General features: G+C 42.1%; 1 protein-coding gene across 1 annotated transcript in view; it reads left to right on the forward strand.

Moving 5' to 3' along the window:
• Positions 1-23,830, forward strand: part of rbm20 (RNA binding motif protein 20) — a 42,736-nt gene extending 18,906 nt beyond the window's left edge. Inside the window, exons 2-14 of the mRNA XM_053616742.1 lie at positions 7,977-8,928; positions 9,461-9,522; positions 9,890-9,990; positions 10,499-10,596; positions 17,383-17,526; positions 18,060-18,191; positions 18,665-18,744; positions 19,075-19,546; positions 19,655-19,753; positions 19,929-20,448; positions 21,193-21,303; positions 21,786-21,907; positions 22,626-23,830. Of these exons, the coding sequence (XP_053472717.1) occupies positions 7,977-8,928; positions 9,461-9,522; positions 9,890-9,990; positions 10,499-10,596; positions 17,383-17,526; positions 18,060-18,191; positions 18,665-18,744; positions 19,075-19,546; positions 19,655-19,753; positions 19,929-20,448; positions 21,193-21,303; positions 21,786-21,907; positions 22,626-22,685 (2,953 nt within the window). The 3' untranslated portion in view covers positions 22,686-23,830. The remainder of the gene's footprint in view (positions 1-7,976; positions 8,929-9,460; positions 9,523-9,889; positions 9,991-10,498; positions 10,597-17,382; positions 17,527-18,059; positions 18,192-18,664; positions 18,745-19,074; positions 19,547-19,654; positions 19,754-19,928; positions 20,449-21,192; positions 21,304-21,785; positions 21,908-22,625) is intronic.
• The last annotated feature ends 160 nt before the right edge of the window (positions 23,831-23,990 follow it).

Below are 23,990 nucleotides of genomic sequence, written 5' to 3' on the forward strand. Positions count from 1 at the left end.
TTTTAACATTGGCTTTACTGTTTAGCTTTATTTATTTATTTATTCCTTTTATTTACCTATTTATTTGAACTAAATAGCAACTCAAAACAATTAGCGTGTAGCGTTCATTAATATTATTTTCATTGTAGCCACTTTTATTAATACACATTTCAGGCAGAGTAAATGATACTAGACATCTTCAAACAGTTTGGCGTTCACACCATTGTTTGTTTTCAATTCTATTTTCGTTTTGTCGTATAAAAAGATTTTCAGAACATTAGAGAGATGGAATAAAATACAGTAAATAATAATAAAAAAAAGGTATTTATCGGATTTCTGATTTTTATATAGACCCTAAGTTTAAATCGGTGCTAGAGATGTTTATTATTTTAGTATATAATACTGAATACTACTACCTACGCCTACGCCTACTAATAATATTCATTTAAATTGTATTGTAATTCAGAAAATTCTACAAAGTTGCATTTCACATTTGTGATAAAAGTTTTACGTAATAAGTGTGTAGCATTATTTATTATTGAATTATTACGGCTTTGACATTCACTTAAAAATATTAGAAATTAAATAATCGAAAGTAATTTAACATTAATAGTACAAATTTTGCAGGTAACATACTAATATATACTTTTGTAATTATTTTAGAATTGCCGCACATTTCTTAGAGTTTGTTATTACTACTTAATTTTTTTTAAAAACTGCTAAATGCACTACAGATAAATTCAACACATAATTCTAAACGGTTTTTTTTTAACGTAACTAAGAGATCTGTCGACCTCTGTAAATTAAGTACAAGACGCACAAGGTATTATATTAAATAAAATTAAGTAGGTTGAACAGCAATTTCTTTTCACTCTAAAAAATAAGGTACTGAAATTCCAGCTAATAGTTCAACACAGGAAGTGCAACAAAGAGTAAGAAAAATTTTTACATCACAGCAGAACTAATAAATACCAGAATGAAATAGAATAAAACTGCGCAGGTTTGATATCGCGTGTAACTGATGATGTGCTCAAGCGTACTTTGGACCTACTTTGGCATTATGTTTTCTCTGTTTAAGAGCTCTCTATGAAATAACTAATAATATTTTGAAGTTAAATTGTGGCCTAAACAAACTTTTGACTCGAGGAAAATTGGCATAAATTAGCTCTTTTTCTATTGTACAATTAATAATCAACATTGAATTTTAAAAAAAAAATCAAATTTCAAAGTTCAAAGTTGTAACTACACGTCAGCCGCTAGCGTACTTAAGAAAAAAATAAATAAATGAAGACACAAAAAACGTGTCTTAAAATACTTACTAACATACTATACGCTTTCTTTTAGCAGTAACGTTAATAATAATGCTAATGCTGGAATTCATTACACCTATTATTATGGGTTATTTTTTTTTATATATATATAATTTTGTTTACAATATCTATAGCAATGTTGTATCAAAAATGATCTTTTATTATGTTTAAAGATATAGTTTATTATTTTGATGCATGCTGGGATTTTTTGTTTTGTACATAACACTGCTAAAATGAAAGGTTACTGAATTCTTAAAAAAAAAAAAACAATAAATGTGGTAACACTGTAAGTTAAGGTTCCACAAACTGGCATTATTTAATAAATAATGAACTGACATTTATTTGAATTTAATGTCGAACTTAATCGTTACATTTGAACAATTTACAAAAATTAGCAATCGAGGTTGGTTTGATAATATGATTATATTAAATATTAACTATGGAAAAATGTGTTTGTTTTTTTTTCAGATTCATGACTCAATATTAATCTGCATAAATTACCATAAATGAAACGACTACACTCGCTTATTTTATGTAGCAATTGCTGTAGAAACGTATTTAGTCAGTTTAACCAGTGTCAATGTTGGAACACTACCATTCAGCTTCACGTAGGTATTCTACTAAAATATTCCCAATAACAGCGTTAATGTGAACGTTGGTCATTTGCGGATATAATTTTACTCAAGATCAGTTCATGCTGCTGTTTAAACAAACATTTATTACAGATGTGAACTGATTTGTTATTAATATAAAATTCTTAATAAACCGTTTTTTGTTTTTTTTTGTTGTTGTTAAAAGCTATTTAAACTGAATTTTAATTTCCAAAACAAAAACTCAATTCCAATCTTCTTATTACAAACTTTCAAATCCTCAAATTCATTCATTCACTGTTTATTTATTTATTTTTAAATATCCGATCCAACGTTTTGTTTTTTTTTCCCCCACCCGTGATCTTCCAGATATAGATCCTGGGTATATCAACGACACATCAGCTATACTGAGGATGTTTCCCTCGCAGACTTTCAGTAGAAATACACTAATACTGCTTCACATGGTTAAATCTACGCATTCTCTATTTGCGCATACCGGGAATGCGGAACGAATCATTTTTAAGTTCTACGATAATATCCCTTTTTTTGGAGGGGGGGCTTGTTCTTGGGCATTGTGCCTCCAATTTATTTGATTTTATTTCATTTTGGAAACACCAAAAGGTCTGCCATGTTGTAACGTTCTCTATTTAGGGAAGAAATAATAATAATGGAAGAGCATTTGCCGTGTTTTGAGACGGCGTGGCTTTTTTCAAGCAAATCTTTTTATTTTTATTTTTAAAAAAAAAAAAAAAACGTACTGGACAATTATTACAATACAATACAATCATTACAATGATTCTATTTTAATACATGCTGCAAAATCAAATCAAATAATTTACTATTAATTTCTATTCGTTTATTTATATTCTCTAATCCTACTTCTCTTATTTATCTGTTTCTGATATCTGTGTAAACCTCCACGTCCGATTCCGTTATTATTAGCGAATCGTGTTCAGCCACTGAAACGTTTCTGATTTTCATTCTCTTAAGAAGCTTTGTGTCGCGCAGACACCAAAAAGTAAAAACAGAGAGTGTGTGTGTGTGTGTGTGTGTGTGTGTGTGTGTGTACGGTATCAATCCAGCTGGTGTAGAGCACTGCTGAAACGTGAGACGTTAGGAAGAAGAGCGTGATGATGGACACGAGCGACCTGCTGTAAAACACTCCCTTTATTGATTTCCCTCAGCGAAAGTGGCGCAGAGTGCGTGTTTGTTGTTTAAACGTGAACTGTTTAAGGATGTGGATTCAGTTGCTAATTTAAGACGTTAAGAAACATAAACCTGTTTTTTTTTTTTTTTTTTTTAAAAAAGGTTCTCGCTGGTTTAAAGCCGACATTACTAAATTGACCTTATTAGTAGAACCCAAGACTTTAATTATGTATGCTTTATTTTTTTTTGTTTATTATTTATTCCAGAATATTTTTATTCTTGAGTTCAGTAACGTTGGATTTGATCTTTAGAGAACCACAGAGAACTTTCTTGACAGGTTCGTGTTTCTTCGCTTGAATGAATTAGCAACCGAATCCACATCCTTCGACAAACAGTCAAGTGAGCTTTTCAATCTGATCTTTGTATCTGCTTCCATGACAAACATGTTGACAAAATGGCCGCTTTCACTAAATGGCTTCTTTAACTACATGCAGCGAATGATCATTTTAACCGAGACGTGAACGCCAGGCACGAGTGCTTGTCCAAATTTTTGCGGTCATGGAAAGACAGTTAAGATGCTAATTTAAAAAGCAGCGAGTCTTTTTGTTTTTAGCCTTTAAATTTGTGTTATCCATTGTTGATTGAATACTTGGTTGAAGGGGAAAATGGTTAAATCATAAGGTTGATGGGGGTGCTTCCTTCTTTTTTTTTTTTTTTTTTTTTTTTTCTTTCTTTATGAATTTGTTTTGAAATACACAAAATGGATATTGTCCTGGATCGGGATGGTACAAGCTGTACGAACTTGACTTGCAAGAATTAAACTCTATGGAAAAGTTTAGAAAGGATGAGCTCAGGAGGGTAATGCAAAAATGTGGGCAAGCCAATCATTTTAATTCAGTTTTATCCTCAGTTTTAACCTTGAAATTGAAAGTTTTAGCTTGAAATTTTTCACGGTTTGACACCAGGTTCCCAAACTAAACGTCAGCTCATTTACTTTTATTACATTTATTTACTTATTTATTTTATTATATTTTTTTTTTTACAAATTAATATCACAAAAATCGCTCAAACTACAAAGACAAATTTAGTGTGCTGCTATTTTAAAAATACTGCTCTGGGTGTACATGACATTTGAGTCTTTTTCGCTATCTCGACATGCTGCAATAGCGTAGGAGTTCAGCAATAAAACTGGACAAATTTCTTTGTCCATCTACCTCTGCTAGTTCTTTGACAATATGGAGAAAATCAGACTCGGTGAAACATCAGAAGTAAAAAAAAAAAAAAACACTAAAAAAGACTATGTTGTAAGTGTGTAAGTTACGCACTTTTATCACTGATATCAAATTCTACATGATAAATCTCGATTGAATGAAATGCAGGATGGTCCAGGCTTGGGGTCAAATAAAGTGAAGTCCTGTTGGGGTTAAATGGCTAGGTTTACGCCAGCTCCGCTGAAGCTCTCTTGAGAACGGGGTGGTAATTTCAGCCGCGTTGAGGGTCAGGCTGGTATGTCGACCAGACAGAATCATACTCTATTTGTGATGATAAAACCGTATCGGTTGCACGCCGGAGTGCTTCAACTTCTCACACCGATCATTGAGCTAGAATTAGATCTGTGTAACGTTAAGGTTGGATGGTGTAATGTTTTTAGTTAGCCTAGCCAATGTTTTCCACACCTATAATGAGATGTAAACCATAAAAATGAGGAATGAGAGATGATGGGGAAAGTATCGATTATATGTTTTACGTCACTCGTATGCCGTATTTGATCATCTAACCCTTAATGTTTTTAAACTTGATGCCAAGTTGTTATATAATTAGTCCGTAGTCGTGTATTGACCTTAGCATCTCATTCCTATAACATTCTAACGCGTTTCAGACCAAAGTTTTATTCTGAAACGAGTTTGTAATCGAGCACGTTGGCATGACGCGTCGCCGAAAAACGTTTTTAATTTCCCGAAAAATAAGAAGAACTAGAAACCAGGAAATGAACGAATTTGTAATTAAATGAACTTCTAGAAACCGGGAATGTCATTTGCTTCAACACAATCCGGATCATTTAGGTGAGATGTTTTAAAATGGAGCGTCGAGCGATTACCGATCGAGTCGTTTCTCCTTAAGAGAACAGGCAAGCACGTATAACTTGTATCCACGTTAGTGTTTCTGAACCAACTGAACATGTGAAAAGTTAAATTGCTTCATGGTCAAATTCTTTTTGACAGCATGCTATGATTCATACAGTCATACATTAAAGAACGAGAATTCCGTCTGCTTCAGAACGACCACAAGGAAACATCTGTTTTTATCTCATTTATCTTACGCGCTGGCACGCAGTAACCTCCGGGCAAGATTTAATCAGACGGGTGTAAAATCGGTGTTATTTCCGTAGGGGGTGGGCTTCGGTGTTCAACCTTATCTCGCCATAAAAATGGAGTCTGAAATCTGTCAAAGTTAACACGTTAATTTAGACTAACACATGACCACTCGAATGCCTTTTACTGGGGATGAATTTGGTCAAATCTCGTGACTTTTTGCACAACATAAAAAAAAATAATAAAACGCATTACGACAAACCAGTGCTGTTTTCTCAAATTCTTACGAGGTGTTGATTTAAACCAAATAAGAAAACATGTAATTGTTGATATGATGAAGGGATTTTTTTTTTTTTATGTAAGGAGAAGTTTTAAGGAGTTTCCAGTGTCAGCGCTTTGTCTGCTTTAACGTAAATGAAAACAGAAATTGGCTCATTTCCTAGCTACTTTAAACGTAGCTATAAAAGGAAATTCACCAGTTAGCCCCAGATCTTTTTTTTTTCCACCGCATCTTTTGTTTGTTTTTTCTCACCGCTGTAGGTTTGCATGTCGGACTTGCGTGATCTCGTAATCCGAAGTACTCTGAAAGGGACGTTAGGTATGTTACCGTCGTTTATGGTGATATTTTACTGCTTGTAAGCCATAAAGCAGGACCTTTTGCAGCCACCGGCAGATCTCTATCCGAGACAGCTGTCCTAAAGCACAACAGCTGCACAGACTTACAGGCATGCTTCACCCGGAAAATCACATTTCTGAATGCTACGTCAGACCCTGAATAATGGCTCCCCTCTTAATTCAAGCTTTCGCTCTGACCTGACTTAGTGCTATAGATGATTATTTGTTACTACTTCTAATATCTATGATCTTCTGAAACAAATCAATTGAAGTCTGGCTATTTGAAAATCTCTGATGGATCACTGATGGAGATCACATAGATACGACAGTATGAATAACTCGTTCATCACACTCGTCTTCTTCGAGCACCGGATCATCGCGCTTTTTCCGTATGCCTAAACGATTTGGTCATGATACATTTTTCGACTTTCAGTGACAGTAGGTTGATCTTTTTGAAATAACAGAGCCACGGTATCATTATATTATAAGCTTCAATCTTTGTATCGAACGACGCTTGAGTAGCGGCTTGTCAAGAGCCGGCTTTTACGATCTGGAAACAGTCCTGTAAGTCCATATCAAAACCCTAGACGCCCCCAACACCACAGTGCTGAGGTGTTAATCCTGCCGAAAGGTTCAGCTGCACAAATTCCAATTAAAAAAACAAGAAAAATGTAGACTGCAGACTTGTTCCCTGAAAGACACGTGAATGCCGGGTTCCAATCGGCGGATCGGGTTTTGCTTTTGGAAGGAAATTAATCCTGATGCTTAATTGTGTCACTGGCTATTTAAGGGAGCTTGATTCATTCCAGATAACCTAAAAACTGGCATGGGTTCATGCTGTTCCCTGTTTAGGGATCTTCTCTTTATCTGAATGTTACCTAGTACGCACGATGAGGAGGGAGGAATGATCAGGATACTGTACACGCTTTGATTTGTGTTACTGCCTGCTAAATTTAGTTAGCATGTAAACACATCAATCAGCGTGAGAGAAACGGGCGAGGACAGTAAATCAGGACACAATCCAGAGTGGCCACATTCTCATCCACAAGCATACTTCGATGGGCTGCGTCCTGTGTTTATGGTCATTTGATTCACTGCAGAGGATCTTAGGATTTTCTGTATTTGATTTAGTCTTCTTTCACGAAATGAATACTACTATGAGTTCGGTAATAACGCAGGTCCTGTTGGGCTTGGGAATCGACATCACATGGTGTTGCATTATAGCCATCCTGATGGCTCTGGTCACTTGTTCAAATGATCTGCTCCGTGTAAACATCGTGTGCGAACTGTGTTTTGGTTTGGTCATGACTGATGGGTTCACGACTAGGTTCGTTATTTAGGGATGTGAGAAAAATGACACTTTTATTGTAAAATGTAGTGTATTTTTAGGGCAGCAGAGCTTCCCTCAGCTACTGTACCTTGCATTGATTCAACCGCCTCTACCGTTCAATTAGCACTAAAACTTTAGTGTTATCTCGTCTAAAATAGTCGCTGAATTTAAGCCCGCAAACGTGTCAGTGTTCCACTCATTTTCAGATGCCGACACAAAGAGAATCTTTACCATCCTTATTCATGCATAACATATCAAACTATGCACCGTGTTTTCTGGGAGTTTACTGTAAACCAGAGCTCTGCTGTAAAATAAGAAAACAGAATTACAATAACTTGCATTGAGTGGACTATTGGTACAGGTGCAGTGCCTCTTTAAACATTCCTGTCGAGAGCAAGTATTTGCTTTAACACCTTGTAACTCTTTGTAGCTCAACAGTATGTCAGATATTGTAGCTGCAGCATGATCTCACGTTCCCAATCTGCATAAAAAAAATATAAAGTACATTACAAGCATTCCCTGTACGGGTAACTTGTAGAGATACATGCAGTGGTAAAACAGTGATGGACCCAAAATTATCTAAGGAATATCTTGACCACTGTACAACTTTGATGTTCCGTGATACTTTTGTTTGCTCAAGCTATATATCGTTCTTTGCACAATAACTGACTTGTAGTCCTGACTCTCGTTACAGTACTGGTTCAGGAGACAAGTATGATAAGACGGTGCTTCCTGTTGGTGGAGCCTTAAGCGGAGCCGGTCAAAATCTGCTGCTTACTCCGGCCAGTCTGCAGCTGGCCCAGCTCCAGGCTCAGCTCACCCTGCATCGCCTCAAACTCGCCCAGAACAGCAACACTGCTGCCGCTGCCACAGTCCTCAATCAAGTCCTCTCCAATGTGACCATGTCCCAGCCGCTATTTAACCAGCTTAGAGGCTCCAGCATGCCGCAGGCTCCAGGAACAGGCTTTCCTTCAACACCGATAACCTTTCCCCCTCCTGCCACCCCCCTAAGCACCCTGGTAGGGGGTGCGTTCACCCAGAACCATGCTGGGATCCGAATGAATCACTATGGAGGAGGTGGAAACATGAACCAGAGTGCCAACCCACACGGGGAATGTGGGAATAAGCCCAGCAAATTTCAGGCAGGGTTTCTGGGAGGAATCACAGCAGGGGCCAGTAAAGCAGGTGAAGGAGGACAGTATGGAGGCACTGGTGGTCCCAAAACCAACAGCCAAAACAACTACCAGAGAGACTTCTACTCTTCTGAGAGTCAACTCCAGGGCTCTGGCCATACGGAACAATGGAAAACCCCAGCCGGCTTTCCCATCTCGGGTAAACTTGATGTAGGAACGGGTGTCGGGGGCAGTACATGGGCACCATCCACACATGGATTTATTGGTCCACGAGCAGAGCTGTACAATCCCGAGGAGCCCACTGGTGACCCCAAGTTCAGCTCAGCAGGAGGCCTTGGTTTTAGCACTGCCGGTGGTTCGCAGGGGTTTCTGGGATACCCACAGCAACAGAAGGGTGAGGATGGGAGGGGCATGACTTTACAAGCGCACCAGCTCAATGACTATCATGGCGTCACACCATCACACCTACCCCACCAGTGCACCATTTGTGAAAAGAAGGTTTACAACTTGAAGGTGAGTGAACTTGTAGGTGAGACTGACCAATTACTAGACAGGGGGGTGGCATCAAGTAAATGCGGGCCAGCATGTGATAGTCTTGCTTACTCCTCTCGCTCTTGAGAACCTTTTCACAAGGTAAAGAATGGTTTTGGACCTTCCTTGTAACACTTGACCAGCACTGAAAATGATATTAAAAAGCGAGACTGGTGTTTTATGATAGAAAAGGTGATGGATAACAGCTGCCACTGAAACATAGATGACCTCATGCCGCACACTTAATCACAGCGGCAGTTGTTCTCAGGTTAGTGTGAAAGCCGAGATAGCTGTTGGCTTGAAAAGACTGGAGGCAGGCTTTGGAGGCAGGATGAGCAGCACTGTTTAGCAGTACTGCTTTCATTTCACTCCTTCATTCAGCATTCTTGCTCTCTCTTATTCCACTCTCTGTACTCTTTAATTGGCCCAGCTGTGGAATCTTAACATTTGGAAAAGAGGGTCCAGAGAAGCTCGTTGCCGACTGATGGACTGTGTGTGTGTGTCGCCTTTTCAGGATTGGGACCAGCACGTGAAGGGCAAGTTGCATATACAGAATCGCTCGCTGTACACTGACGGGTGAGTAACAGTATTAAAATTCAGAGTACCTTTAATTTGTTTAGGTACTGTAGAGAGTTGTGGAGAAAGAAGACCGCATGGTGTGTTGTCGCTGAGACCTGAAAGATTTTTTCTAGTTGTAATATTTACAACTCTTGCGTGAAATTCAAGGGAATGCATTTTAATGCCAGTGAAGGATTAGTAACCGTAAGAGCTTCTCTTCAGTTTCCCTATTCGATAACCCTATTAAAAAAGGTTGAGGTATTAGGTAGGAGTCCGACGTTGTGTTTACAGAAGTAATGACCTACATTCGAGCCGGGTCATGAGAGACAGCCAGGCAGACTGCTGTGGGATTTGGGGTCTAAAAGCAGCGCTGTCCCTCTTACAGCCCTGCACTTGGAGCCCTGCACTTTCCTGTCGCCTCGGAAGGATGCCTCGACTCAGCACTGAATAACAGCACCATGGCGTACTCGTCCGCCGCCGGCCAAGGTAAGCTGAATCACGGAGTTCCCCCTCCCCTTGCACGGTATGTTTGATAACGAGAGAGGTGGGGCTGAGAGATATGAGGTGTGATTTTTTGAGGCAAGGGTCTATTTTTGGGGGCAGTCATTCGGGTTGCAGCTGGAGCACGTGACCTGCAGGATCGCTCGCAGGACGACGTTTATTAATAACAGTAGTCAGAGATGTTTTAGCAATGGCGGACACGGTGTCCTAGGGAGCGAGTTTTAGACTTAATGAGTTCGGAAAGTTCTGAGTTTGCTCTGAGGTGTAAAACACACACCATGTGAGAGGCGAGGAGGATAAAGTAGAAGAAAGTCATATAATTAGGTGAGTAGATTAGTCAAAAAACGTGGAGGGTCTTTTTTTTTTTTTTTTTATAACCGAAGCGACTGGGATTTTCAACGCTGACCTTGAATTCTGGGATCTTCTAACTAGCACTACATACAGTACATCGAAATGTTTCTTGGTTCTGACCTTTGTTTATTATGTTCTGCAGATGTTTCAACCGGAGGCTCCTCTTTTTTACCAGCTGCACCTATGAAGTCATTTCCTCTCTCGGGGGCGGGATTTACGTCACACCAACCGGGGACAAAGGTCAGCCGTAGTTGTCTGAGACGCTCTCACTTTTCACATGGTTATTTCATCAAAGGGTATTCAAGAAAGCCAGAAGAAATGATCTAGTACATATTTGGAATTTGCTTCGTCCCCTATCGAGGCACACATTCAAAGCCGTCGATGCTATATCGAGTACTTACGAATATCGTTTTCATCCCATGGTGTGATGATGAATCTCATTTCCTCGTGTGAAGTGAAGACGTGTCAACTTTAAACCGAATATAACTCTAACGCTAATTATCTTCAGCACTTAACCCACCCCGCATGTATCTCACGCTCGGAGAACAAATGGGAGAGGGAATATTGTTGGTTTGTTGACTGACAAATTACCGTCTGCTTATTACTAAGGCCTGAAAGCAATTATAGATAATCGTGGAAGAGATTTATCACCTCTGGCACTGCACGTTAGAGACAGATGGAATGCATTAACAGTCTGTGCCTCAGTATTTTTCTGGGGTTTTTTTTCCCCCGATGCTTACGCCAGCTCGGACATTTCTCGAATTTCTCGTTACTGATCGCTGAGCTATCGATTCATGATTGCGTTTGGTTATCGGTAATTCCGCTGCTCATGCGACGGTGCAGCTGTTGTTTTGTCTCTGAGGTGATCCGGGGGCTGGGAATTCTTTCAGGACAACTGCTCTGGCAGGTTTAACTCGTGCCAAACAGATCTAATTCCACGTACATTTTGTTTTATTTCTCTGTGGTCTTTTTATAGCATTGGACAGATGCGTTTTGAGAGATAACTCGAGTAATACGTCATGGGTCATGAGATCGAAATGGCAGAAAGGCTCAGACAGAGGGCTCTGAATTTTTAATGGTATATATATATATATATATATATATATATATATATATATATATATATATATATATATATATATAGTAGCTAGTTAAGATCTTTATATCGTCAAACCAGCTGAAGTTATGTTTCTCAACCAGAAGCATAGCATTTTAAATGTTGGGTTAACCCAAAAGGTGAAAAGGGTGGAAATTAATGAATTTTTAAAAATAATAATAATAATTATAACAACAATTATTTCCTTTGAATTTAATAGATGTAATGAAGAAGATTAAACATTATATAGCACGACCATGTAAACTAAATCTTTATAACAGCCTTTACTGGTAGTCTACAACCTGACGGGCTTTTCTGACAGCCCATTTTTAATAATAATAATAATAATAATAATAATAATAATATCCTTTATGTTTCATAAAAGATCAAACAACATTTTTAGTTCTGAAGTTTTGAACAAAGCAGAAATGCACGCACACCAAGGGGAACTTGTTTCCAATACACAAACAAACAAACAAAAAAAACCCCAAAAAATGAGTAAGTGATTTAAGATTTTTCAAAAACTTTTGGGATTGTTTCAGGTCTTTTTGTGTAGTTTTTGAGATGTAGTTGTAGTGGAAATTTTGCCGCGATCTGCCAACACCGATTACCAATCAGCTGCGTTTAATTTTGTTTCGTTATACACTTCCAAGAGTCCGAATGGTTCGCGCGATGGCTGTCATTATTACCATTATTATCATCTCCATTAATACAACATTAATATTTCCATTACTCAGTTGAAAATGGAAACCTGTTCAAAAAAATGATTATTTTTAAAGTTTTGAAAACGTATCGTATCGGGACGATTTTTTTGTTCCTTCTTCTTTTTTTTCTTTTTGCCAGAATTGAATTCGAAAATCGAATTTCCCAGACCGCCTCACATAAACATGTAGCGTTTAATTAAGTTTGACTGCTTTTTCCCCCCATTGTACGCCTCACACATTTCACAGCTGCACACAGCATGGGAACTACACACCCAGCTGTTGGGCATTTATCAGGCTAAGATAACCTGAGAAATAATTTAATATCTAATGATCTCAGTGGTTTCTGAGTTACCGCAAATGATGTTCCTCTAATTCTGTGTGGTCTTTTAGTTCCTTGTGAATTGTGGATTTGGGCACGTTTTACAGCCTTTCATGATATTTTACAGTAGGAGGAAGATACGGAGTGTAAGAGTGTAGTCGTAGCACAGGACGGGTCCTTTATTTACAAAATAGATTTACTTTAATCCAAAGGGATTTACAAGCAAGGCCGAACTCCAGTGCCACGTAGACATGTTTTAAATAGCGTTCAGAGTGTCTCACCATCTGGCCGTCTTCCTGCTCTTACGAGAGAAGAAACCTTTGATGCTGTCAATAAAATCCATGACGTTAACAATCTCACATTCCAGCAAGTGGGTTAGTCTGTCCAGTCTCATCGCCGACTGCAAGCGGTCGAGCTAAATTTACCTTCCACTGGCGCTGGATTTGGATCGGCTAACCTTTCTGTGCTGGTCGCAGTCTTTCTCTCAAGTAAGCAAAATATATATATATATATATATATATATATATATATATATATATATATATATATATATATATGTTTTTTAATTTTACCTTTAAGGTTATTGGCTATCTGGCAAACATAGCAGTATGAGGTGGCACTTGCTGTTGGACCTGGAATTCAACCAATCAGGCAATTTCACCAATGAAATCTTTTACTTACGTTTATCCACTGAACAATCAATCAATCATGCGGCCAATAATATCGAACGACTTTCCCCGCCCTCTTCCCCAGCCAATCGGCGAGCTACCAATGTGCTCAAGCCCCGGTTCTTCAGCTATGTCTGGCTCATGTGTTAATTATATCGTCCTAACATGTCTGTCTACTAACCAATCAGTGCAGAATACACAGTCATGGCCACTGAAAATCCTCGTTCTGTTCATGCGCTCATAAAAGACCGCAAAAGTTGAATGTTTCTCAGTGATTTCTTAATCTGGAGAACTTTCTAGTGTAAGACCGTGTGTTAATCTGTAGCTGTTTTCTGAACATGGCGTGGGATTAGGGTCGAAACGGTGCTTATTTATTTATTTATTTATTTATTTATTTTTAACGAACTCTGAGGTCTAATCACGTCTATCTGGTGTTTTTTTTTTTTTTTTTTTAATGGTACGTGGGGTCGATTTGTTTGAATCGTCGTGATACGTTATCGTTTCTGTAGTAACAGCCCACACAGGGATTCGTCTCGAAGGCGAACGATAAAGAGTTAAAAACAAACCATGTTTAACAAATAAAAACAGTGACGTTTTCTATTAGGAGACGTTTACAGAAGGAAGGAGTCTCCAGTTTCAACGTTGACGGTCAGTCACTTTTCCGCCGCTCAGTCGAAATAAATCTAAATATATATATATATATATATATATATATACAACGCATAAATATATCCCGTGCAGTTTTGTTTTTTTTCCACATGCGCAAAGCAAAGCTGGACACAGGGTCTAATTTGTAGTTTGGGTTTTATTACATTACACGTTACATTACAGTACAAAAACACTTTAAGAGTCATGAGTGTACATGACTCAGAAGAATATTTGAAATAATATGAAGTACTTAAACAAATAAGAATTTTAAAAATAATACTTCTGTAATATTTAAAAAATAAATAAATAAATAAAAAGGTCTATAATTATTTAAATTGATTGAATTTAGCCTCATTTTTGGATGCGGCGCTTTAAGTAAGAAGCGGTTTAGCCCACAATGTGTAAAATGTCGTCCCGATTTTTTTGTGAGTCACACGGCGAGTCACGTCTAGCCGTTAGTGTGTAGCCTTTGCTTCGGGAGGGAGGTCTGGAAGCGTTCGGGAGGTCTGGAAGCGTTCGGGAGGTCTGGAAGCGTTCGGGTGGTCGGGAGTTGCGTTTCAGTCCTGAGGGAGAGCTCGGATTCGGCGTGTTCGGACAAGTGTAGCCGTCAGGATATACAAACAGGAAAGGCTGCTGTCGGGTCGGCGGCCAATTTAACAGCCCATGAACACGGCGAGCGCGCCAGGAGGATTTTACAGCCCGCGCTCTGGGGGAGCTGAAGTATCTAGTGCACGGGGCTAAAACACAGATCACGTTCGTTCGGGGCATTTCTGAAACGATATCACGACACCCGTGATCTCTTGAGTTTCTGATTGATTACATTTTTGCAGGATGAGGATAGAGGATCGTTTTCATCGTTTCAAATGAGTAGAACTGGGCGGTATGGTGGTGTGATATCAGTATAATGCACAGAACGATAAGAAAAAACATGACGGCTAGGGTAACTCGAGTATCCAGTCTATAACCGTGGTGAGCAGAAAAGCATGTCAACACGCGCTGCAACCGCTGCAACAAGATGGCGTCGCCAGCCTAAAAAAATAGTTAGGTGAGGCTATAGATTGCGCAGGATCACCCAAACTCGACAGGGAAAAGGTTGAGGAACACTCGGTCGTCATGTGCGTGTCGTTCCGAGCTCACCACGGTTCCTGTCCGAGTTCCTGTCAGCTTCAGCCAGACAAGGTGACACAATGTCTGAGGTAATCTTTCTCTTCTAGCAATGACAGAACCAAAATGTCTTACTATTTATCATCCTTAAAAATTTTTTTTTTTTTTAAAAAAGCTATATTTATGTACCACCCGTTTCTGATTGACCTCGTGTTTATGAGCTCTCGATCGCACGAAGCGTGCTGCATTCCATTAACAGGTCTCCAAACCGCTTGGCCCACGGCGCTCACCTGTCGTTCGTTACACTCCAGTAGGCCGCCCCGCTAACGTGTGAAGAACACATTTTATTAGCCTGGCTCACGAGCAGGCTACATTGTCGTCTTGTAAATGCATAAACAGCTTGCCACGAGCTATTTCTGTATCTGTTTATGATGGTGACCTTCTGATGCACAGCCACACAGAATTCTGGTTAAATTGCTGCTGAATGGCTGAAACACGGCGAAACACATGGGAGTAGAAAGTATTACACCACCGACAGTCTTTCAGTTCAGATCAGTAGTATTTGTAGATCACTTTGTATATCAGTTTAATCGTTTAATGTGCGTGTGTGTGTGTGTGTGTGTGTGTGTGTGTGTGTGTGTGTGTGTGTGCACGCGCGTATTTATTTATTTATATACTTATTGTGCTTAAAATCTGCATCTTGAAAGTGCCCTTTGACCCTGCAGTCACATGTCCCAACACACACTCCTGTCAATCAAACACACTCTGGGCTACAGCACGGCTCAGCAAATCTCTTCTGTACAACAGACAGTGTTACAGTAAAAGACCACAGACACTCACACCGTCAGACTCTCACACTGTCAGATTCTCACACCGTCAGACTGTCACACTGTCAGACTCTCACACCGTCAGACTCTCACACCGTCAGACTCTCACACCGTCAGACTCTCACACTGTCAGATTCTCACACTGTCAGATTCTCACACTCTCACACTGTCAGACTCTCACACTGTCAGACTCTCACACTCTCACACTGTCAGACTCTCACACTGTCAGACTCTCACACTGTCAGACTGTCAGACTCTCACACTGTCAGACTCTCACACTCACACTGTCAGACTCTCACACTCACACTGTCAGACTCTCATACTGTCAGACTCTCACACCGTCAGACTCTCACACTGTCAGACTGTCACACTGTCAGATTCTCACACTGTCAGATTCTCACACTCTCACACTGTCAGACTCTCACACTGTCAGACTCTCACACTCTCACACTGTCAGACTCTCACACTGTCAGACTCTCACACTGTCAGACTCTCACACTCACACTGTCAGACTCTCACACTCACACTGTCAGACTCTCATACTGTCAGACTCTCACACCATCAGACTCTCACACTGTCAGACTCTCACACTGTCAGACTCTCACACTGTCAGACTGTCACACTCTCGCACTGTCAGACTGTCAGACTCTCGCACTGTCAGACTGTCAGACTCTCGCACTGTCAGACTGTCAGACTCTCGCACTGTCAGGCTGTCAGACTCTCGCACTGTCAGATTGTCAGACTCTCGCACTGTCAGACTGTCAGACTCTCGCACTGTCAGACTCTCGCACTGTCAGACTGTCAGACTCTCACACTGTCGCACTCTCACACTCTCACACTGTCAGACTGTCAGACTCTCACACTGTCGCACTCTCACACTCTCACACTGTCAGACTGTCAGACTCTCACACTCTCGCACTCTCACACTCTTGCACCGTCAGACTCTCACACTGTCAGACTCTCACACAGTCAGACTCTCATACTGTCAGACTCTCACACTGTCGCACTCTCGCACTCTCACACTCTCAGACTGTCAGACTCTCACACTGTCGCACTCTCACACTCTCGCACTCTCAGACTCTCACACTGTCAGACTCTCACACTGTCAGACTCTCACACTGTCAGACACTCACACTGTCAGACTGTCAGACTCTCACACTCACACTTGTTTTTGTACATTTATAGAATATAGAATGCTTTGTACAAATGTTTCTGTCGTTCTATTCTTTCTTTCTTTCTTTTATCTGCATCTTTCTTCCTTCCTCCATTTCTTTTTCTTTCATCTCTTTGTTCTTTCTTTTTTTCTTTCTATTCCTTTATTCTCTCACTCATGATTTTTATTTTTCTTTCTTTCTTTTTCTTGTGTTATCTATCTATCTATCTATCTATCTTTCTTTTCTTCTTGTGTTGTACATATCTATCTATCTATCTATCTATCATAATGCATAACACATCAAGCATGCTAACCCATGCTAACCCACCCCAGGACACAGGTCCAGCACTACTTTATGCTTATTAACATGTGATGGAACTAAACCTCATGTTGTATGTTGGCTGATTTTCCAGAAGCCATGTTTGAGGATAAACAAATCTCTGAAAGCAGCAGGACGTTTATTCCAGTCGACATGATTACGGAGTTTCTTCTTTCTCCTGCCTGCAGTTTGTAGCGCGGAAGCCGGGTCCCGGGCGCGTCGTCCACATCTGTAACCTCCCTGAGGGCAGCTGCACCGAGAACGATGTGATCAACCTGGGTCTGCCCTTCGGCAAGGTCACCAACTACATCCTCATGCGCTCCACACACCAGGTACCGCATCAGTGCCGTGTCTCCGGTCCCATTTCTCATGAGGACAGGTTAACTGATGATCGAAGCTATACATCAGTTTGTGTTTTACTACAGTTTTATTTTATGTGTTCGAAAAAAAAAAAGAATCACCGTATTATTTATTTATTTAGTGTTCTACACCGTTAGTGAATGATACACCGTGTATTATACACCAGCTTGTGTCCGGTGCTGGCTCAGGGAACAGACCGTCATGTGATGCGTTATCTGTTGCAGATGTCTCACTCAGCGTCTCCTTTTTTTATTTCGTCAAATACTCCGCTAGACTTTTTAATCACTTATCTCCTAAAGTCAGCCGGATCGGATTCCGCGTCTCCGTGTCGCGAGCGCGTGAGACGCGGTGTGCCGATTCAGAATCGTAACTGTCCTGGAGATTTACAGCTCTGGGAAAATCGATGCGCCCCAAAGATCTGTTGCGCTAGTGCTTTGACATATTGCGTGTGTGTGTGCGTGCGTGTGCGTGTGTGTGTGTGTGTGTTGCTAATTTTCATTTCCAGGCTTTCCTGGAGATGGCGTACGTGGAGGCGGCTCAGGCCATGGTGCAGTACTACCAGCTCCATCCGGCCACCATCAATGACCAGAAGCTCCTCATACGTATGTCCAAGAGATACAAGGAGCTGCAGCTCAAGGTGAGACCTACCTTCATTTCATTTTATTTTCACGTCAGTTATTTATATGTATTATTTCAATTCTAGTAATTAACTGGCCGTCTAATTCGTCGTTTTATAGCTGGTAAACTCAATTAAAGTCATTCAAATAATCTTTTTTTTTTTTTAAACAAATAAACCACACTGTTGGATTTTACCAGTAATTTCTATATAAATATTTTAATCGGCATTAATATTACTTTTTTTTTTTTTATCAAATAAATAATAAATCAATGATATCAACTGGCACCACTTTAATTCCTAGTAGATGTTTTTATTTAGCACTTAATATTTTTTTTCATTTGTATATTTGTTTATTTATATGATACAAGACTACAAGTTTTATTTATTTATTTAGTTATTTATTTATTTAAAATATATGAAAGTGTAAACAACGTTATAGTCGAATCTTGAATGGACACGCGAGTGTGCGTCTGTCCCCTGTGTGAACGCAGAAACCCGGTAAAGACGTCGAGTCCATCATCCAGGACATCAACTCTCAGAGGGAGAGAGACGAGCTGCACGAGATGGACCGGTAAGAGAGAAATGGACACCGAGATATATTTCTCAATGACAATAACCCGTCGATTTTAACACTCTTGTAAAATGAACTGCTGCTCCTGCTGCATCGCAGGGCAGTGTGACACACCCTGAGGGGAAAAAAAAAACGCTTTCTGCCGTCTTCCACATACACGAGCTGAGAAACACCTATGATTGGCTAGTGTCGCTGTGATTGAAAGGGGAAAGAGAGAGTACGCACGTCCTACCCAGAGAGCACAGCCATTTTTTCCCTTGCTTAGAATATGTCTTGAGGAGGTGAGGAGATGTACCAGAAATGGACTGAAGATGTATTTGTGTTTTATAGGTATCCACAAGAGCGGACGCGCTCGCGCAGCCCCGTCACTCGCTCCCTGACTCCGCCCTCACACAGCCCCAGCTTCACGTCCTGCAGCTCCACCCACAGCCCCCAGGCGGCGCCTTGGATGAACGGCGTCGGCCCGCGGCGCGGATCGTGGGACTGGACGCCGCGCGACAGGGACGAGTGGCGGAACGGCGAGGACGACAGGCCCAACGAACGCAGGAAGCCCTACCTCAAACCGGCAGACGAGCGCAGCAGGGAGCGCTATTTCTCCTCCCACCATCCCGCCGCTGCAGACGACTTCTATAAGAAGGAAAAGCTCCCGCGCGTCTCCCAGCACCAGAGACACGAGCCGAAGTTCAAGCGGCGAGACGGAGGCGGGGACCACCACAGGAGCAGACATTCGGAATCCGAGCCCGGGGAGGACGGACGAGGCAGGAGGACGAGCAGGAGGCACGACAGAGAGCCTAACAATCACGTACGCTACAGTACACGCTCTACGCTGTGCTTTAACTGAGCAATGATGTAAAACATCGACAATGTACTGAGTGTGTGTGCGTGTGTGTGTGTGTGTGTGTGTCCACAGAAAGAATCTACAGAGCACAGAGCCAAAGACAGATCGTTATCTCCGCACAGCAGCAAACTGACAGAGCCCAGCGAGGGCGAGCGCGACCGAGAGAGCGAGGTAACCTTTTATCTTTCTTTTAATTCAATTTCCAGAGCTGCTGGACAACAACGTCTGACCAATCAGAGCAGAGAATGCAATGTGTTCTTAAGAAAAAACGGACAGTTTAGCCAGTCGAGTTAAAGCTCTGGCTCTGCTGTTGTTATTATTGTATTATTATATCTCTGATGCCCAGGCGGAGGAGTGTGGAAGTGGCGAGGACACGGAGGGCGAGTGCTGGTACCCTAAGAGCATGGAGGAGCTGGTGACCGTGGACGAGGTGGGCGAAGAAGACGACTCCATCGTCGAACCCGATCTCCCCGAGCTGCAGGAAGAGGAGCATGAGGAGGAGGAGGAGGAGGAGGTGGAGGGGGGGCGTGAGGAAGAGGAGGAGACCACGTCGGCGAAGGAGGAGAAACGGGAGTCGGCGCCGGACGCTGTAACGGAAGAAACGCCGAGGCCTAATCAGCCGGACTGCGCGGAAGCTCCGTCCTCTCACATCTGCCTCTTCCCAAACCAAGAGTTTAAAAGTGCGCTAGAGGAGGCAGCAGAGCCGGGCGTATCTCCGGCACACACCGTCGAGACACACGCCCCCGCCACACAAGCGGTGCCTGAGAGCGTGCGTGAGGCGGAAAAGGTCACGGAAAAACACACGGGGAGGACGAGTGAGGCTGAGAAGAAGGAGACGCCGCATGTTGAGGACAACCAGAAAAGAGGTACACACTCACAAACACACACACACACACACACACACACCACAGAAGAAACTTAAAGACACAATCAAGAATAAAATGAACATGTACAGCTAGCACGTCACACCGTAGGACCGCGTAAGACATTATTACAGAGTTATACTGATATCAAACACCAAACAAAACAACAAACAACAACAACGAGACAACTTCATCGCCCTCTCAGCCTCACATGGGTCTTATCTGAGGTGAAGTAGCTAGCGAGCGGAGCGTTTCCGTATATAGCTAGCTAACTTTAACTTTTGGCTCGTAACTTTATCGTTATTTAAATAGCTTCTGCCCCGGTCCTGCGTCGTGTACTTCAGTTACCGGCTCCGGTTATTTTGGGTAGACGTACTTATTATTATTATTATTATTATTATTATTATTATTATTATTATTATTAAATCTAAAAAAAACCCCAAAAACAACGAGGTGTAAACTTGAGCTCTCCTCACCTCCTCCCTCTAAAGTTCCTCGTCCGTGTCCTCTGGCTCAAACGTGAAATAGCGACTCGAGCAATCGCTCACGCGCCAAAACGGTCCGTCATCTCCGGACCCGATTCGGGAATTGAGAAGGCGGCGGCGCGTGACATGTGGTAACCAGAAATAAGTCGACCAAACAGTCTGGCGAAATCTGATCAAATTATTAATGTGTAAACCGTGACATTGTGAAATAAATAACGTGTGTGTGTGTGTTTTTTTTTTTTTTTTCCCCACCCAATTTCAGCAGAGAACACAATTCGGCAGCCTGCAAGTTCGCCGCAGGGGATCGGCATCGAAGCGCCGTCGCCGTCGCGAGAGCAGGAGAAGATCATCAGCGAGCACAGCATCCCGCTAGGTACGTCCACACCCGGATCAGTCCGAGTTCACCCGGGTTCTGATTATTATGTCTCGGGAATTGGTTTTGCTAATTATAGTCTGATAGGAAGGATCATCTTTGGCGCGATGCCCAAATGAAACCAACTAGTCGAAGTAAAGGCTTGACCTTGATTTCGTTCGGCTGTGACCTTGACTTGGCCTTCACCGCCTCGCTTAAGTCTTGAGTCGATCGTTTTCTCCGACCGAAATCTTTCAATCCTGCGTCTGTGTTCCTGTCGCGTCCGAAGCGGAGCTCGGAACACGGGCAGTCAGGGAACACTTTAAAAGATAAGAGAGCGGAACTCGGGAAACATGTACGTCTCCGGATGACGTCAACTCTGATTGAAACACGGAACGGGCGAACACGGTCAGTGACGGAACGAGTGACGAACTCGTCCGATGCGGTGTTGGTTTATAGACGTGACCGCGCTAAACGCTCGCTTTATCCGTGTGTCGTTTTAGGTGTGGAGTTCGTCGTCCCGAGCGCCGGCTTCTACTGCAAACTCTGCAGCTTTTTCTACACCAGCGAGGAGACGGCCAAGACCACGCACTGCCGGAGCACCGTTCACTACCGCAACCTGCAGGTCTGAACACGCACCGCACTCGAATCGGCGACATGTTTACGTCGCTTTCGCCTGGATAAAGCGTCCGGGCAGCGAAGCCCGCCAAAACCCAGGGTGTTCCAATGTGCCGTTACTGACCGAAAGCCAAAGAGGTGTAAACACATAGCACGCCGAGAAGCGGACTAATGGAATAATGAGTGTGGGAATGTGTGTGTTCGTAACGCTTTTAGAAACCATTAGTGTGTGAAGGGCAGCAGGCGCTGACCGGGCGTGCGGTCAGGATCGAGTTGCCCATTAGTCCCTCTCTCAGACACACCTCTCTATCGCTCTATCTCACTCACACACACACTGCAGGCATTCACGGCATGAGGGGCAGCAGCTGCTCTGTCACTCACAGGAGACAGGAGTGTGAGACGGAAAGACAGAGGGGGGGTGGATTTGATTAGTGACACAGGAAATTCATCAGCGACGGTCGATTAATGATAAGCGCGGAAGTGTTTTATTCCTCTTATAGCGCAGCATTGTACCACTGGCGACGTTTAAAAAGAAGAGGTGGAGGTGAAAAAGTGGGCGGAGCGTCTGTTAAACTCAGTGTAATCTCACCACCTAGGACTTGGTCATAGGGTCATAGGGTCACAGGGTCACGTCAGTGCTGGTCGTAACGCGGGGGGGGGGGGGGGGGAGTGGTGTAGATGTCAGCTTGTCTCTAATTCTGTTGTTGTTGGTTGTGCGTGCGCAGAAGTACCTGTCTCAGCTAGCCGAGGAGAGTCTGCTGCACTTCGGCGCTGACGCGGAGTGAAAACGGGACGCAGCCGGAGACGTCAGCAGTGTGAGCACCCCTCGCTCGCTCGCTCGGAGACGAGGAGGAGAACTGAACCAGGACACACAGAGAGAGAGAGAGAGAGAGAGAGAGTGTAAGAGAGAAACGAGGCCGGTCCGTGCAAACATCCTGCGTATTTAAAGCCGACTTCAGAAAACGCTCACGCTTCAATTAACCGCCGAAGAAGTGCGACGAGACGGGAGCGCACGCGTCATCACGTCTTCTGAACAACACGTCTAGTCATTTTCCTGATGTCCCTAAATCCACATGAAGCAGTCGGATGGGAACGTCACTGAAGCGGCGCAGGAAGCACGGGTCACCGAACAGGGCCTGATTTGAATGTGTAAAATAGTTCACCTCGAAGCTCACCTGAGCGTGCCTTTTCACGGTAAGTGATCTTGTAAAGCTGGGCGTGGGCTGTGCTCTAAATGCCACCAAAGCGGGGAGATGAAGTCGGCCATTTTGGAGCACAGCTCACACCACACATGTATGTGGTATAGGAATGTGCGAATACAGTGGAGTGGTCACATGACGCAGGCAATGCTCATATGTGCTAAGGGCTGGTTCGCTTGATGGCGTTTCCCTTTTTAAGGTGTGATGTGTGTGAATCAAAGAAAGTATTAAGTTATTATTTGTGATGCACTGGATGTCCTCGAGGACCGGGAAGAGGACGACTGCCTTTTGAATCAGGTCTCCGCACACTTGCCCTCAGGTCAATGAGAAATGACTCGTTCTTGTTAATAATGCAAAGATATTTTATTTTGAATAAATATAAAAACCCAGGACTCAACCCTTTTTCATCCACGCTGTGTATAACGCTTTTTTTTTTTAATGTACAGTAGCGCTACATGAACCGGACCATGTGTGTTGTTTCTCCTGTCTGAGGCGAACCTGTGTACAGAATAAAGTGAAGTGTGTGTGTGATGCTAGTTTGCAGTAAGGGGGACGGGATTGTGGAAGGCTTTTTCTTCCACATGTTTTATACAATATTATTACGAGTGTCCCGCTTTTGAGACATGACCCATTTTTGAAAATGTTACTCAGATGTTCCGATGCAAATTCTTCAATAAACACTTGGAGAAATAATTGGTGTCGCATTGGTTTGTGTGTGTGTGTGTGTGTGTGTGTGTAACGTAATTGTGAGGTACAAAGAACAAAATATACAGAAAGGTCAGTACATTTTTAGTGACATCAGCATTTGTAGTTTTGAAATAAATATAGAAGAATATACTCATACATAAATATAACTAGAAATTTTTTATCATTTTATACGTGGTTTTTTTA

This window comes from Ictalurus furcatus, chromosome 27, assembly GCF_023375685.1.
Source record: "Ictalurus furcatus strain D&B chromosome 27, Billie_1.0, whole genome shotgun sequence".
Classification (NCBI taxonomy): Eukaryota; Metazoa; Chordata; class Actinopteri; order Siluriformes; family Ictaluridae; genus Ictalurus; species Ictalurus furcatus.